General features: G+C 40.6%; 1 protein-coding gene across 4 annotated transcripts in view; it reads left to right on the top strand.

The window, feature by feature from the left end:
- The window catches only part of CLTC (clathrin heavy chain), a 105,960-nt gene that overhangs the window by 57,825 nt on the left and 33,258 nt on the right, over positions 1 to 14,877 (top strand). For all 4 annotated transcript variants that reach the window (XM_075336225.1, XM_075336226.1, XM_075336227.1 and 1 more), the window contains 14 exons: positions 1,976 to 2,137; positions 3,404 to 3,517; positions 3,785 to 3,958; positions 5,164 to 5,361; positions 6,394 to 6,594; positions 6,721 to 6,873; positions 6,978 to 7,100; positions 7,600 to 7,737; positions 7,823 to 7,987; positions 8,625 to 8,805; positions 11,892 to 12,055; positions 13,833 to 13,958; positions 14,391 to 14,533; positions 14,643 to 14,877. In XM_075336225.1, the coding sequence (XP_075192340.1) occupies positions 1,976 to 2,137; positions 3,404 to 3,517; positions 3,785 to 3,958; positions 5,164 to 5,361; positions 6,394 to 6,594; positions 6,721 to 6,873; positions 6,978 to 7,100; positions 7,600 to 7,737; positions 7,823 to 7,987; positions 8,625 to 8,805; positions 11,892 to 12,055; positions 13,833 to 13,958; positions 14,391 to 14,533; positions 14,643 to 14,877 (2,277 nt within the window). The remainder of the gene's footprint in view (positions 1 to 1,975; positions 2,138 to 3,403; positions 3,518 to 3,784; positions 3,959 to 5,163; positions 5,362 to 6,393; positions 6,595 to 6,720; positions 6,874 to 6,977; positions 7,101 to 7,599; positions 7,738 to 7,822; positions 7,988 to 8,624; positions 8,806 to 11,891; positions 12,056 to 13,832; positions 13,959 to 14,390; positions 14,534 to 14,642) is intronic.

Genomic DNA, 14,877 nt, shown 5'->3' on the forward strand with positions numbered 1-14,877 from the left:
ATTTTTTAACCACCTTTTAACAATAGAGATATTGTAAAGGTATTGTCTTTCCACAGGCAGCCCTTTTAATATGCGATCGAGTCCCCATGAAACAGATGATTTTGCTGTGGGCAGATGCTATTACTCATTTCTCCTGCAGCAGAAGAGAAATGATTCTTTATCATACTTGGATAACCAAGTTCACTAGAGCAATAGCTGCAGATTCTTACTCATTGTGAGCGGAGGATGCTCCATGGTGTCCATAATCCTTAAGACGTATATTGGCAGTAGTGTTCTGGAGCTTCTGATTGCTTTATGCTATGTAATGTGCTGTGAAGCCACAAGCTGAAGAAAGGCTGGTTTAAGGCCTCCACAATGCATCACGTGACTACAATCCCTTTCTAAAGCCTGTCTATTAGCATGACTCATCCTCTGATGCAGCTTTGTGGGTGTAGAAACATCAACGCTTCAGAGCTAGTCATCCCATGTACATGGTAATGTCATATTTGCCATATAGAAAAGACTAAAGCATGTACAGTCTGCTGTCCTTATACATACAGCAAATACAGTAATACACATATTCCCATTCATCTGATGGTGGGCAGCTGTCCTTTTGGCATCTGTCAGGCTGGTATATCTGGATATACCTCTTTTGCCTCTAATGTATGGAATAGCACATACTGCATCCCTATTCTGTATAGTCAACCAGTCAAATATTAAATGTACATCACGCTACATAAAACTGTAGCTCTGACGTAGGTCTTATTAGATAATGTGACAGCTGATACAGGCTACCCATGGATTGAGCAGCATGGATCAGTCACTGACTAGGAACTCAGTCAGGTATGTTTTGGCAAATGCTTCAGATGAAAACTTTTATTTAAGGCCGCCTTCACATGTCCGTGATAAAAACGCACTTTTTTCATGGTCCGTGTTCATGGTGCGTATGGCCATCCAGGTGTTATCATTTTGACACCCGTGTGTTCTCCGTGTGCTATCTGTGATATCGCATGGTCATCAGTAACTTTTTACTCGCCTGTCCCCGGCGCTGCTGCTTCCGGGTCTGCGGTGCAGTGAATATTCATGAACATAATGTGTGGGCCTGGAAGCAATTGTCAGCAGCGCCAAAGACAGCAGCGCTGGAGACAGGTGAGTATAATCATTTAATTTTAAAAACACATGTTTTCTTTGGTATGTGTCACACTGATGTCACACGGATCACATCAGTGTGTTTGGTCCGTGTGACAAGTCCGTTTTTCTGATGCCGGAGAAAAATGGACTTGTCTCTGTGCTCTACACACTGACTCTCTTGTGCTCCACACGGACACACATCAGTTTGAAAACAGAAATGTGTGCACAGACCCATTGATTTGAATGGGTCTGCGTATGTTCGTGTCTCTGGTATGTATGAAAATGGACGTCACATGTACCGGAATCCCGGATGTGTGAAGGAGGCCTAAGAGACTGAGCCATGCTGGAAATGAGTTGGGTAGGCAGGGTCCCTGGTGGCTTCACCCTGCCTGCTGCCTTGGAGTGATGGTTCTCACGATAGGCAAACGAGTGCCATCACTCCAGGGCAGTGTACGGGAGAAGTCACTGGGAATCCACATGGCTGACTGGTCTCCAGGGTATTTTCAAACTGTTCTTCTCAGGAATGCCAACGCTCGTCAGTCACATACTCTGCTGAGATCGTGCAGCCAGTGCCGCTACACAATGCCTGTAAACCGGGCAGCCTGTATCAGCGGTCATGATTCAATAGGATACGCTGTGTAGCTTGAAGTTTTCTAGTTTTGCTGTGAAAATCTGCCTGCAGTTGTGTGGATTACGGCTTTGTAGCAAATCTCTGCCATTATTGCAACTTCTTCCCATTCGTGTTATCAAATCTAATTTGATTACTTTCAGACCCATGTAATGCTGTAAATCTCTTCAGCTCTGATAGTTTTATCATTTTCATGCCTTGCTTTAATACTGACCTATTTTGAATTATTTTACATAGCAAAACCGTGTAGTTGGAGCCATGCAGCTGTACTCTGTGGACAGGAAAGTATCGCAGCCCATCGAAGGCCATGCTGCCAGCTTCGCCCAGTTTAAAATGGAAGGCAATGCCGAAGAGTCGACGCTGTTCTGCTTCGCAGTTAGGGGCCAGGCTGGAGGAAAGGTAACGTCAGGTGTCACAGCAGTGCCCTTGTCGCTTCATACCTTGCTATTTCAGATTTATAGCAAAATATCTTTGCATAAAAATAGTTTTTGCAATCAGGCTTCATCAAAAATGATCTCCCATTTTGCCTTCTTTCAACTGTTGTATCAAAATAGCAAGTGGCAGAATGCCTTTCCCTGGCATGTCAGAGCCAGCCTTCCGTGCTGCTCTATAGCATGATCTCCTGACATTTTATGCAAAAAAACCTACATTCACATCCCTGTAAAACACTTTTCTTTTTTTTTTTTCTGTTCCCCCCCCGCCCATGTCATTAGTTTTTGCTTCCATTTTTTTTTTAATCACGTTTTTAAAGACTGAAGACTCATGATTTTTTTTTTCATATATTTTTTTTTTTTTTTTTTTAATTCCTTGATTTCTTACGAACAGATCATTGAAAAACAAATGGCAAAGTGGAAAGTTTGTCTTCTGTGTTTGAGTCTCCCGGACCCGACATGGATCCATTTTTAACACTGATGTGTATATGAATCAGTGACACTTTGTGCTTTCTTGTTTTACCTTTTTACCTTTTTCTTGGTCATCACGTGACTTGTTTTATGGATGTGTGAATGCTGTTCTAAAAAGTTAGGTGAGAAAAAAAATGACCCTAAAGGTGTCTATAGCGTTTAATTCATGGAACAGTGTAAAAAAAACAATTTGTGCCATTTATAAAGTTACTTTGTATGAATAAACCTGCTCTACTATTTTGCTTATGACTAATCTGAAGTATAGACCAGCACTTTTTTATATTTTACATTATAAATGGTAGGCATAAAACTTTTACTGTTGCTTTTTATCTAACGCTAGGCACAGTACTTGGACGCCTTTTATTTTATTGGCACTTGCTGTTTTTATAACCTTAATATTAGGTCTCTACATGTCCTCAACCAGCGGTGCCTATAAATAATCACAAAGAACATTTAGCTTGTAAATCTCTCTAGATATAGTAAAATAGTTTCCAGCTTAATTTCTTATTACCACTTAATCTGAAAACCTTTCAAAATAAGGGACCATAGCACGTGTATAATAAAATTCTATACTGTACTGTTTTTGTAATAACAAATGCATGTGATGTTTTTGTATATGTATACGTGTGTATAGAGAGAGATCTATATATCGCTATATATCTCTCTATATAATTATATATTATATTATGTTCACACATACACACTGTACTGGTTGAGCGCTTTGTCCTTACATGGTTTCATATTCCTGTGTTTTACTTTCCAGTTGCATATCATTGAAGTTGGAACACCACCTACTGGGAACCAGCCTTTTCCCAAGAAAGCAGTGGATGTTTTCTTTCCCCCAGAAGCCCAGAATGACTTTCCTGTGGCAATGCAGGTATGTTTTTGTTGTAGTCTGCTGGCTGGTGGAGGAACCCATCGATAACAGCAGGTTTGGCCACTATTTGTGTACAAGTGGTATAACATCCGTTAATTATCAAAACCCAGATGTGAATATTTTTTTTTTTTTTTATTACAGATACAGTATATATAGATATTGTGTATAATATAGATAGAGATGTATAGATCTATATCAACAGAAGAAAAGTCGGTTATTGACCTGTTCTTGTCACATTTGTGTAATGCTGCTACTTTTTCCCTATAGATCAGTGGGAAACACGATGTTGTCTTTTTAATTACAAAGTATGGCTACATTCACCTGTATGACCTTGAAACTGGCACATGCATTTATATGAACAGGATTAGTGGAGAGACCATATTTGTAACTGCTCCACACGAAGCCACTGCTGGAATTATCGGCGTGAACAGGAAGGGCCAGGTAAATTGGGATTTGTTTCTGTGTATTTGTAGCTGCTTGTCTGATACAGAAGTGGTCCTTTCCCCCATAAGGCTATATTCCCACAATCAGTATTTGTTGAATGTTTGCACCATCTCCAAACTTTAGTTTACTTGTGTTTTGTTTTTTTTGTTTTTTTCATTTCACTGTGTGTTTTTATCACGCTTGCTGTGGTTTTGTCTCTGGTGTCATCCTTTAAATTAAGCTTTTTTTTATTTTTGAAATTTCCTGGTATTAACCTCATTAGGTGCAGATTACATGCAGTTTTTATGTATTTCCACTGCATAAACGTATCTGCTTTTTTTTTTTTTTTTTTTTTTTTTTAACCTGCGTAATTCCCACATCTAATGCAAGTGTATGGAGAAATTCTACACCAAAGACTCAGTGTACCCGCAAGAGAAATTGGCATGCTGTGGCTTGAAATAACAAATCAGTGTGATATTGCAACATAAAGCACAGTGGATATGAGATTTCTATTAATCCCATCCACTGTACTTGTACTGTAAAACACTGCGTTTGTGACACTGCAAAAATAGGCAGTGTCAATATGTGAGTAAAACTTATTGTGGGCACGTACCCTAAAAGAGATGGAGCTGATTGCAAAAGGCAAATGGCCTTTACTTTGTATCTACTAAGAGACCCACTATACATATCCGCCCCTGCCACGACAAGTGGAAAATGTAGGTCATTTCAGATTGCATTTCTATATACCCATGTGATTAATTCTGACTGAAAAAACAAACTGAAGCCAGTTTCCTTTCCCAAAACTATTGGGGTGTGTACATGACATCTTATTGAGGTGAATTCTGCCTTCAAAAAAAAATTGCTGCAAATCCAACTCAAAATATGAACATAATGCACATCTTTGTATAAACAAAGACCTTACTGTGCACAAGTTTGTCGCTTTTTCTTTTCTTTTAAACTGCTTCAGGGTTTAAAAAAACTATAAAGCATGTAAATGAGATGGCATGTTCATTTTTTTTTTTTTTTTTTTTTTTTTTTTTTTTTTGGGCGACTTTTGCTTGGAAGCTACTTGCTAGTTATAATTTATAGCGCAGAAGAAAAGGCGCAGTCGGAGACTCCTCAAAAGTCAATGGAAGTGCCTCAGTTTTTGCATTAGAATGTATGAAATGTTGTGATCTCCTTGGCATGAACTACTAACTGTTTGCTTTATTATTTCCCCTCAGGTTCTTTCCGTCTGTGTAGAAGAAGAAAATATTATACCATACATCACCAATGTCCTGCAGAACCCTGACCTAGCCCTGCGCATGGCTGTTCGCAACAATCTTGCCGGAGCAGAGGAACTGTTTGCTCGCAAATTTAATGCTCTCTTCGCCCAAGGGAATTACTCAGAGGCAGCAAAAGTGGCTGCAAATGCACCAAAGGTTGGCAGCTATTCCATTTTTGTCTTTTAATATGCTTCTTTCTTACTGTTAAGTCCATGACCCCCTTCAGCTTGAAACTATCAAGCTTGTCATTACTTTGAAGACACGAGGACTGTGCATTAGTTAACGGGTTGACCTGTGTATTCCACATATAGCCAACAGGGAGATTATAATAATATTATTTATTATAGCGCCATCAATTCCATGGCGCTTTACATGTGAAAGGGGTGTACATAATAGGGACAAGTACAATAATCATAAACAGTACAAGATACAGACTGGTACAGGAGGATAGAGGACCCTGCCCCTGAGGGCTCAGTCTACAAGGGATAGGTGAGGATACAGTAGGTGAGGGTAGAGCTGATTGTGCGGCGCTGTATCAGACTGAGGGTTACCGCAGATTGTAGGCTTGTCGGAAGAGGTGGGTCTTCAGGTTCCTTTTGAAGCTTGTCAAGGTAGGCGAGAGTCTGATGTGTTGAGGCAGAGCATTCCAGAGTATGGGGGAGGCACGAGAGAAATCTTGGATGCGATTGTGGAAGAGGAGACGCAAGGGGAGTAGAGAAGGAGATCTTGTGAGGATCGAAGGTTACGTGCAGGTAAGTACCGGGAGACTAGGTCACAGATGTAGGGAGGAGACAGGCTGTGAATGGCTTTGTAGGTCATGGTTAGGGTTTTGAACTGGAGTCGTTGGGCAATGGTAAGCCAGAGATCAAAGGGACACAGTCCTAGAAATATATACCGCAAATGTAAAACCCCAGTGCATGTATTTTTTTCTTAAATCCTGTGCTTTGATGGACTATCTTTTGGCATTCAGTTTTGGATAGTCATATATTGTGTACAAATGACATCCATGGTAGTTCATGGCTCCTCACATAGGTTAAAGTTGCTGAATGGATATTGTCCTTTTATTTTGGCAATGGCTGGGAAATGTTTCTACCATTTTATATGGCCTAGTTGAGATTGAAGCAGTAAAATGTGTTGTTAGTTATTTTACGTGTTTTTGTGTTTGACAATTTATCTGTTTTATTCCAGGGTATTCTTCGCACACCAGAAACAATAAGACGCTTCCAAAGTGTTCCTGCACAGCCTGGTCAGACCTCGCCCCTGCTTCAGTATTTCGGCATTCTCTTAGATCAGGGTCAGCTGAATAAATATGAGTCTCTGGAATTGTGTAGACCTGTACTGCAACAGGGTCGCAAGCAACTTCTCGAGAAGTGGCTCAAGGAGGACAAGGTACGTTATGTCTGAGCCATTGTTCTGCTGTTCACATGGCGTACATTAGCCTTCTACTTTACATAAGACTTGCTTTATAAAGACAGTTGGTTGAGCATTAATGAGTTTTACTGTTGTTCTCTCCAGCTGGAGTGTTCAGAGGAGCTGGGGGATCTTGTGAAGTCTGTGGACCCTACATTGGCTTTGAGCGTTTACTTGAGGGCTAATGTTCCGAACAAGGTTATTCAGTGTTTCGCAGAAACTGGGCAAGTTCAGAAGATTGTCCTGTATGCTAAAAAGGTATGATCATTTTCAAGAAGTACTATTTATTTTATTAATTTTAGTTTACATTGAATTAGTGGATTTTATTGTATGAATTTACTCTGCTTGTTTACATGCTATAGGTTGGATACACCCCTGACTGGATCTTCCTGCTGAGAAATGTCATGAGAATTAACCCAGATCAAGGCCAACAGTTTGCTCAAATGTTGGTTCAGGATGAGGAGCCACTTGCTGATATCACACAGGTAAAGGCTTTTATTTATTCAGTTTTACCTTTTTTTCCACTGTACGACTGCATGCCCACGATCAAGAGTTGCAGCATTTTGGAAGCTATATGTTTTCACTTCGTGCAAAACGTTGCGTTATACTGTAGAAGCACAGTGGATGGGATTTGTAGAAATCCCATGCCCACTGTACTTGTTTTCACGCAGCCTAACCTGACATGCGGTGCAGCTTCCTGAGCCACAGCATGACCATTTATTGCTGCTGAGCCGCTAGTGTTCTCTGCAGGCAGATCAGAGGAGACCACAGCGGCCCGGGCAGCTGCGGTTTCTTGTGGAGAGCACTCGCAGCCCCACAGGAGAGTACATACTGCGTCCAGGCCGCAGCATGTCCTGATTGTGGGCACAGACCCTTATACGTCATCATAAGATATGTTGCAAAGGCAATAAGGTTAATAAAACAAAGTGTTTTAGCATCAGTCCTTCTATGCTGCTTAATCAAACTGTATTTTCTTCTCTTTAGATTGTGGATGTGTTTATGGAATACAACCTTATTCAGCAATGCACTGCTTTTCTACTGGATGCTCTGAAAAACAACCGTCCTAGCGAGGGTCCATTGCAAACACGCTTGCTTGAGATGAACCTAATGCATGCTCCTCAGGTAGTCGGCCATATTTTATTTTTATATTTTATGGAATGAATTGTAAGCTACTGGTGTGGGGCTTTAACACTAATTTGTCTTGTAGGTTGCAGATGCCATTTTGGGTAACCAGATGTTTACACACTATGATCGTGCTCACATTGCCCAGCTTTGTGAGAAAGCTGGTCTGCTGCAAAGAGCTCTAGAGCACTTCACAGATCTGTATGACATCAAGAGAGCAGTTGTCCACACTCATCTTCTCAATCCAGAGGTAAGGCCGGCATCTTATCACATGCCAGATTACATTTCTGTGAATTTGGTGATTTCCCGCCCCGCTCCTCTCCTTCCGGCTTCCACATCTTTTTATTTATTATTATAGCGCTATTTATTCCATGGCGCTTTACAAGTGAAAGAGGGTATACGTACAACAATCATTAACAGTACAAAACAGACTGGTATAGGAGGAGAGAGGACCCTGCACGTGAGGGCTCACAGTCTACAGGGTAGGGGTGATGGTACAATAGGTGAGGACAGAGCTGGTTGCGCAGTGGTCTACTGGATTGAGGGCTATTGTAGGTTGAAGGCTTGTTGGAAGAGGTGGGTCTTTAGCATCAGTATTCATAGAGGGGGCTATTACTATTTAGTTATATTCATCACGACAGGGGCTTTCAGGTTAAAGGGTTAAGGGGTAAGATAAAAAAAGCCTTTTGCAGTATCCAACATCTCCTGATCTGAGTGCTGGAGCAATTAAATCTTGGAAGTCCGTAGATGGCCGCATGGTCTCCAGTGCGATGCAGACAGATGTCCTCTTTATGGTACCCATATTGTTGCATTCTTTTTGTGTAATCGTTGGTGGAAGAAAACTAACTGAATATCATTGACACCTTTTTTCTCCATGTCCTTTCCAGTGGCTTGTTAATTATTTTGGCTCTCTGTCCGTTGAAGACTCCCTTGAGTGCCTGCGTGCAATGCTGTCTGCAAACATTCGGCAAAACCTGCAGATATGCGTACAAGTAGCCTCCAAATATCACGAGCAGCTTTCCACCCAGTCTCTGATAGAACTTTTTGAATCATTCAAGAGTTTTGAAGGTGCGTAATGGGGAAAATCAATTCTAGAATTGGAAATCTAGGAATATTCTGCCCTTAATGAGTGGGTACTTACGAATATGGCTCTTGAACATTTGACTTTCAATGAACATGGCTAACCAATTATCATTGGGTTCTATAAATTAGGTTAGTGTAACCCTATCATGGAGCTAACCAACATATAGCTCATGCTACAGAAATTTAAATATATATCATAATGCTCAGCCATTAAAGAGATCCATTTGAGCCTCACCCTGATCCTTCTGAAGTGAAATGATCACCTCTTTGTCACTAAATACTGATAGATGCAGAGCTTGATGTGTGTGATGTGGCTTGCAATGGGACCTGAATACAGCAAACTTCCATTCAGCATTGATATCATTTTTTGGAGAACTGTCATTTCGGGTAAAGGAGCATTCTGGAAGGATATGATCTGTGTCCTCCAACCAATCCTCTGTGCTAATAGTTATTATGTAGGCTGCAGATAATTGCTTTGTATCATCTGTGATCTGCGTTCAGTTGATTTTTTGGGAGGACACGGATCATGTTGTTCAAGCTTGTTAAAATAATTTAGTTTACCGAAGAAATGTGTAATATACACACTGTTAGGATTTGGCTCTGCTTGTCAGTCATGCCATCATGTAACCACAAGTATAACCATTTTCAGGTTTGAAATATCCTGCCAAATCGATTTAGTGAATGTTAACAAACAATTGAGTATCTAGTTGGCACGTCACTTCAAACATGGAAATCTCATACTTGTGTTAAAGTGACAACAGCTTGAACCAGCTAACAGCCAGATACTAATAGTGTGTATATAATACACTTAGTATTTGGCAAGCCACACAGCTTTCCAAACGTTTGCCCTGGTGTGGAAAACCCCTTGTTTTTACTTTTACATAGCTGTATCACCGCTTCATTTTTGCAGCGTTAGTTGTAGTTTTTGCCATACAGTGCACTGGAAAACAGAAAAAACAATCCTAATGGGATGAAATGGTGACACAAAATACAATTTCACAATTACATATTACTGATATTACTGTATTTTTTTAAAGAGGGATTCCAAAAATCACAATGTGGTCTTATAATAATGGCCACTTATTAATTTGTGCCAATATAGATAATTTCCTAGTTTTGCACATATCTTCCTCCAAAGGATGCCCCTCCAGGCTATATTTACCTACCAGTTGCTATTTGGAATTGTCCTGTAGTTCCCTGGTCAATCATGCACAGTGCTATATCTGTTGTCTTCCTGCCAGCATAAATCTGCTCTGCCTCCAGCACCGACATAGTATATTCGACTTTTAGAATAAACTCTCTGCTCCTATTCAGAATTCTGCTTGACAGATTTTATCTTCTGCCATCTACATCATTTTATCTGTAGTGTGGTTTTACTTCATTGTTAGCTGGTGTCTAGAAGAGCTCAGTTATCTTGCACTCCTCCACAAAGAAGCTTGTGATTACTAGATATTGCTGAGTAGATCGGTGTTTTTTGCCTGCTGGTGAGAGATCGGTGATCTTGAACTGTTTTTTGTTGATGCATATGGCTAAAGATAATCCTCTGGCATGCTCATCAACAGAGTAGCATTTGCAGTTTCATATCACTTATTGGTCAGCAGCTGTCAACAAGCACAACTCTTCACTATCTGGTTGTTACACACTTTGTGGAAAAGTGCAGGACAGGTGAGCTCTGCTATAACCAGCTAATGATGGAAAATCACAAAGGCAGTTATAGATATAGATGGCAGAAGATGAAATCAGTCAGGCAGGGTATGGTACAGGAGCAGCGAGTGCACCGAATCGCAAGCTGAATTTTATACTTGACCTGCATTCACACTGACAGATTATCAAGAAGTGTTTATAAAAATTCTCGTTTTCTAAATCTTTCACTGTAAACAGGCTGCTGATCACCTGATAGACAAAACATTTGTGCATTGTGAGAATTGTTCTTTTGCGCAGCACAACAAAAAATAAAATTAATCGCTGTTCTTGTTGGGGCATTAGCCTGTGTCAACAAGACTCGCTTGCACTGCCAAGAACCATGGAAGCCTATGTGCACAGAGAAATCTCTATGAATTAAGTGACCATTGTCTAGTTTGGTCTTAAGGTACCGTCACACATAGCGAGATCACTGCTGAGGCACGGTTTCTGTGACCCAGTAGCGATCCCGTTAGCGATCTTGTTATGTGTGACACCTACCAGCGATCAGGCACCTGCTGTGAGATCTCTAGTCGTTGCAGAATGGTCCAGGCCATTTTCTTCAAAGGCGATGTCCTGCTGGGCAGGACACATCGCTGTGTTTGACACTGTGTGACCGGGTCTCAGTGACTGCTGATCGTTATACAGGTTGCTACTGCGACCTGTATCGTTCCTGCATTGTTGGTAAGATCTGACTGTGTGACATCTCACCAGCGACCTCCCAGCGACTTACCTGTGATCTCTATCAGGTCGCATCGTTTTCGGGATCGCTGGTAAGTCGTTGTGTGTGACTGGGCCCTAAGTTTGGTCGTCTTGTGTAAACAGGTTATTAAACGCTGATCTGTAAAAAATTTACCCATCGATTGTTGTATAGTGCCACTGATTAATCTGTATAAATGGACCCTTAGATTAGCTTACAGGAGTTTTCCCGCAAAGTACATTTTATTTAATAGATCTTGGAACAAAAATAAGTCCACAGTTGGATATTTAAAAAAAAAAAAAGTTCCTATGCTGTTAATCTTATTGTGCCTTTATGTACTGTGTAGTGGCTGTGTCTGACCATGCAATAACATGGTCTGATCATACCACATCTCATGGGCATGGGTGGATGCAAAAGAGTATATAGACACTAAAGCATAGGTTCGCAGGTGCTGCTTTCTGTGAGGTAAAACCTGTTTATAAATATTTAACCCCACAGAATGCAGCTGCGATACTGTGCTGTCCAGTCTGTACTCTTTTGCTTCCTCCCCTGCCCACTGAATGGATAGGAAATTTAGATTTTGAGCCCCAATGTGGACAGTGACGGCGATGTTCATAAAGTGCCGTGGAATTAATAGCACTATACAAGCAAGTAAAATAAATAATACACTTTCTTCTTCTTGTTTCATCAGGGCTGTTTTATTTCCTGGGCTCTATTGTTAACTTCAGCCAAGATCCCGATGTTCACTTTAAGTACATTCAGGCAGCTTGCAAAACCGGCCAGATAAAAGAAGTTGAGCGAATTTGCAGAGAGAGTAACTGTTACGACCCAGAGCGTGTTAAAAACTTCCTTAAGGTAATTGTGATTGAGTTGATCTTTTAGCTAATGTGTGAATGATATCCTGAGAAATGTGGGTTTCTAATTAGGATGTTAGCCGAAGCTGAAATGGTAATTTGTTTCATTTAGTAGCGGCTGTAGTGAGTGGAGCGCCCACTGTCAGGCACAGCCACACTTCATTATCTGGGGTTACATGTTAAAAACTGGAATCTCGTTACAATGCCACGGAAAGGCATCCTCTGACCTGGCCTTATAAAGGGTTTCTAGTAGATTGTAAGGTAAAATGGGGGGGAAAACGTACATGCCACCAAAAAGGAAAAAAACCCTGCTGCCAGTCGAAACAGTGTAGGATGGGTGGTGTAATATAACATGTCCACTTTACCAGATATCTTGCCTGTGAACATTAACACTAGAACTACTGAGGTAGTCATTTTGACTACTTTGCACCATGTATTTCTATATAGGTGTCACGAGTCCAGTAGTTCTAGTGTTAATGTCTTATAATGCAGTTTGAGTTCATAGACTATAAAATTTAAGTTGTTTTTCTAGCTCCTGTTTTGAGCTAGAATTTGGGGTGCTGTATGCCCTTTCCAATGACTAGCTGAATTGGTGGTGCTGTCTCCCTACAGCTTTTTTTTTTTTTCCCTCAAATATTCACCAAAAATAGGTGAAAGTGTTTGTATACAGACAACTTGTCTTCTCACACGTTGAAGTAACCTATCAGAAAATATATGAAGACGAATTAAAAAAGGCTCCTTACTTGTCTGTTTTGTTTATATAAAGGGAACCTGTAAGCATTTGCATTTCAGGATTAGAGCTGTCCGTCAGTCGGGCGCTGTTACAGCTGCTGCTCACAATGCGCAGAGTGGTGACTGAAGCAGAGTTGGCGCCACCCCTATGACTGAAAGCCTGAAGCTGCCAGGATAAATAAAGTTAATTTCCTCCGGGCAGCGGTGCCGGCGCCAGGCAGCTTCACAACGCTGTTAACCTGCAAATGAACCTAATATTTGAAGGTTAAAAGCGTGTTTTACCTGACCTGTTCCCTTTAATGCTTTTGGAGAAGCATTTTCTAGTATTCCACAATGTGGTGTCCTTCTGCTATTCTGAATTGGCTGACAACTTGAAGAGCCAGATACAAAACTGGTAACATCATCGCCTGACCAATCAGTGATAATGGTGTGAGAGTGGACACACCTAGTTGTCATATTTCCTTTCTACATTTCCAGGAGGCCTAATGGGACTGTCACTACAGAGAATAACCTCATACGTTTTAGTAGCATTTCTTTTACTTCGTAGTTGAACTGTCATAACGTTTAGACCTAGTACCCCCTGTAGACCCATTGTAATGTATTTTAAGCTTTTCCTGATGGAAGTTATTTTTTGTGCTTTTCCTTTTGTCTGTGGAATGAGCAGGACATGTACAAGGTAAATCTTACGCGGGTCTCCCCACTGTACTTATTTGGTGTACTTGTGTATGTAGGATTGTTATGTGGAAAAAGGGGGACATATTAAGATTTTTGTTTTGATGATTGGAAATTAAGTTTAGAATCCTAGCGTGCTCTGTGACTATTGCGGAAATCCAATCTGCAAACTTCTTTACTCTGATATTAGTGGCAATTATTTTTTTATAACATGCATCGGTGTCAGAATAGTTGATCTATATTTTGGAGGAAAAAAAAGTAATCTACTATTTAACATTAGTGGTTTGCTAAAAAATAGTTACTAATTGTAGGTTAGCTAGTAATAATGCAGGATTGGTATGCTTTTACATGTCTTGTTTTATGCATCCTTGCAGGAAGCCAAACTTACAGACCAGCTGCCCCTCATAATTGTATGTGACCGCTTTGACTTTGTCCATGATCTTGTCCTGTATCTGTACAGAAATAATCTGCAGAAGTATATTGAGATCTATGTGCAAAAGGTAAGGCACCCGTTTCTTTGGAACTTTTAATGACTCTTGTGCATTGTTGCTGTTCTTGTCCTACTGTGCAGGTAGCATATAGTTATATCTCTATAGGCTACTTTTTAGGTATTAGACCTAGATTGCTGCCATATATTGTAGGTGATGGTAATAATGAAAAAAGCTTTAGCAGCATCCATAAAATGTATTCTTCCTATGTAATTTTTTTTTTTTAATCAGTCTCTTCCTCTGCTTTAGTTTTGAAGAGTAATCATTATAAGCCTATCCCATAAAAGTAGAAGTTTCAGTAGACAGACTAAACCCATCTTCTATGAAGGATATAGAGCATGGGTGTAGACCGTTTTTATTTCAAAGATATCTTGTATAATGCTTATGTTCTGCAATGTCCACTATTGCGTTTAACGCTGGATTGTCTTTTGTTCTCCCGGTAAGGTTAACCCTAGCCGATTGCCTGTGGTTATTGGTGGCTTGCTTGATGTGGATTGTTCTGAGGATGTGATCAAGAACCTCATCCTTGTGGTGAGGGGTCAATTCTCCACCGATGAGCTTGTTGCTGAAGTTGAAAAAAGGAACCGGTAGGCGCCTGAAATTCCCTTGTGCATCATTGTACTTTTATACCAAGCCATTTTTGGACTGCTTGCCCTATTTCTTTTTACCATGTCTTATTTTATTTTTCTTTTCTAGGTTGAAGTTGCTTCTGCCATGGTTGGAGTCTAGGATCCATGAGGGCTGTGAGGAGCCAGCCACACACAATGCTTTGGCAAAGATTTACATTGACAGTAATAACAACCCGGAACGTTTCCTTCGTGAAAATCCTTTTTACGACAGCCGTGTTGTTGGAAAATACTGTGAAAAGAGAGATCCCCATCTGGCATGTGTGGCATACGAGAGAGGACAGTGTGACTTGGAGCTTATCAAT

This window comes from Anomaloglossus baeobatrachus, chromosome 2 (genome assembly GCF_048569485.1).
Source record: "Anomaloglossus baeobatrachus isolate aAnoBae1 chromosome 2, aAnoBae1.hap1, whole genome shotgun sequence".
Lineage (NCBI taxonomy): Eukaryota > Metazoa > Chordata > Amphibia > Anura > Aromobatidae > Anomaloglossus > Anomaloglossus baeobatrachus.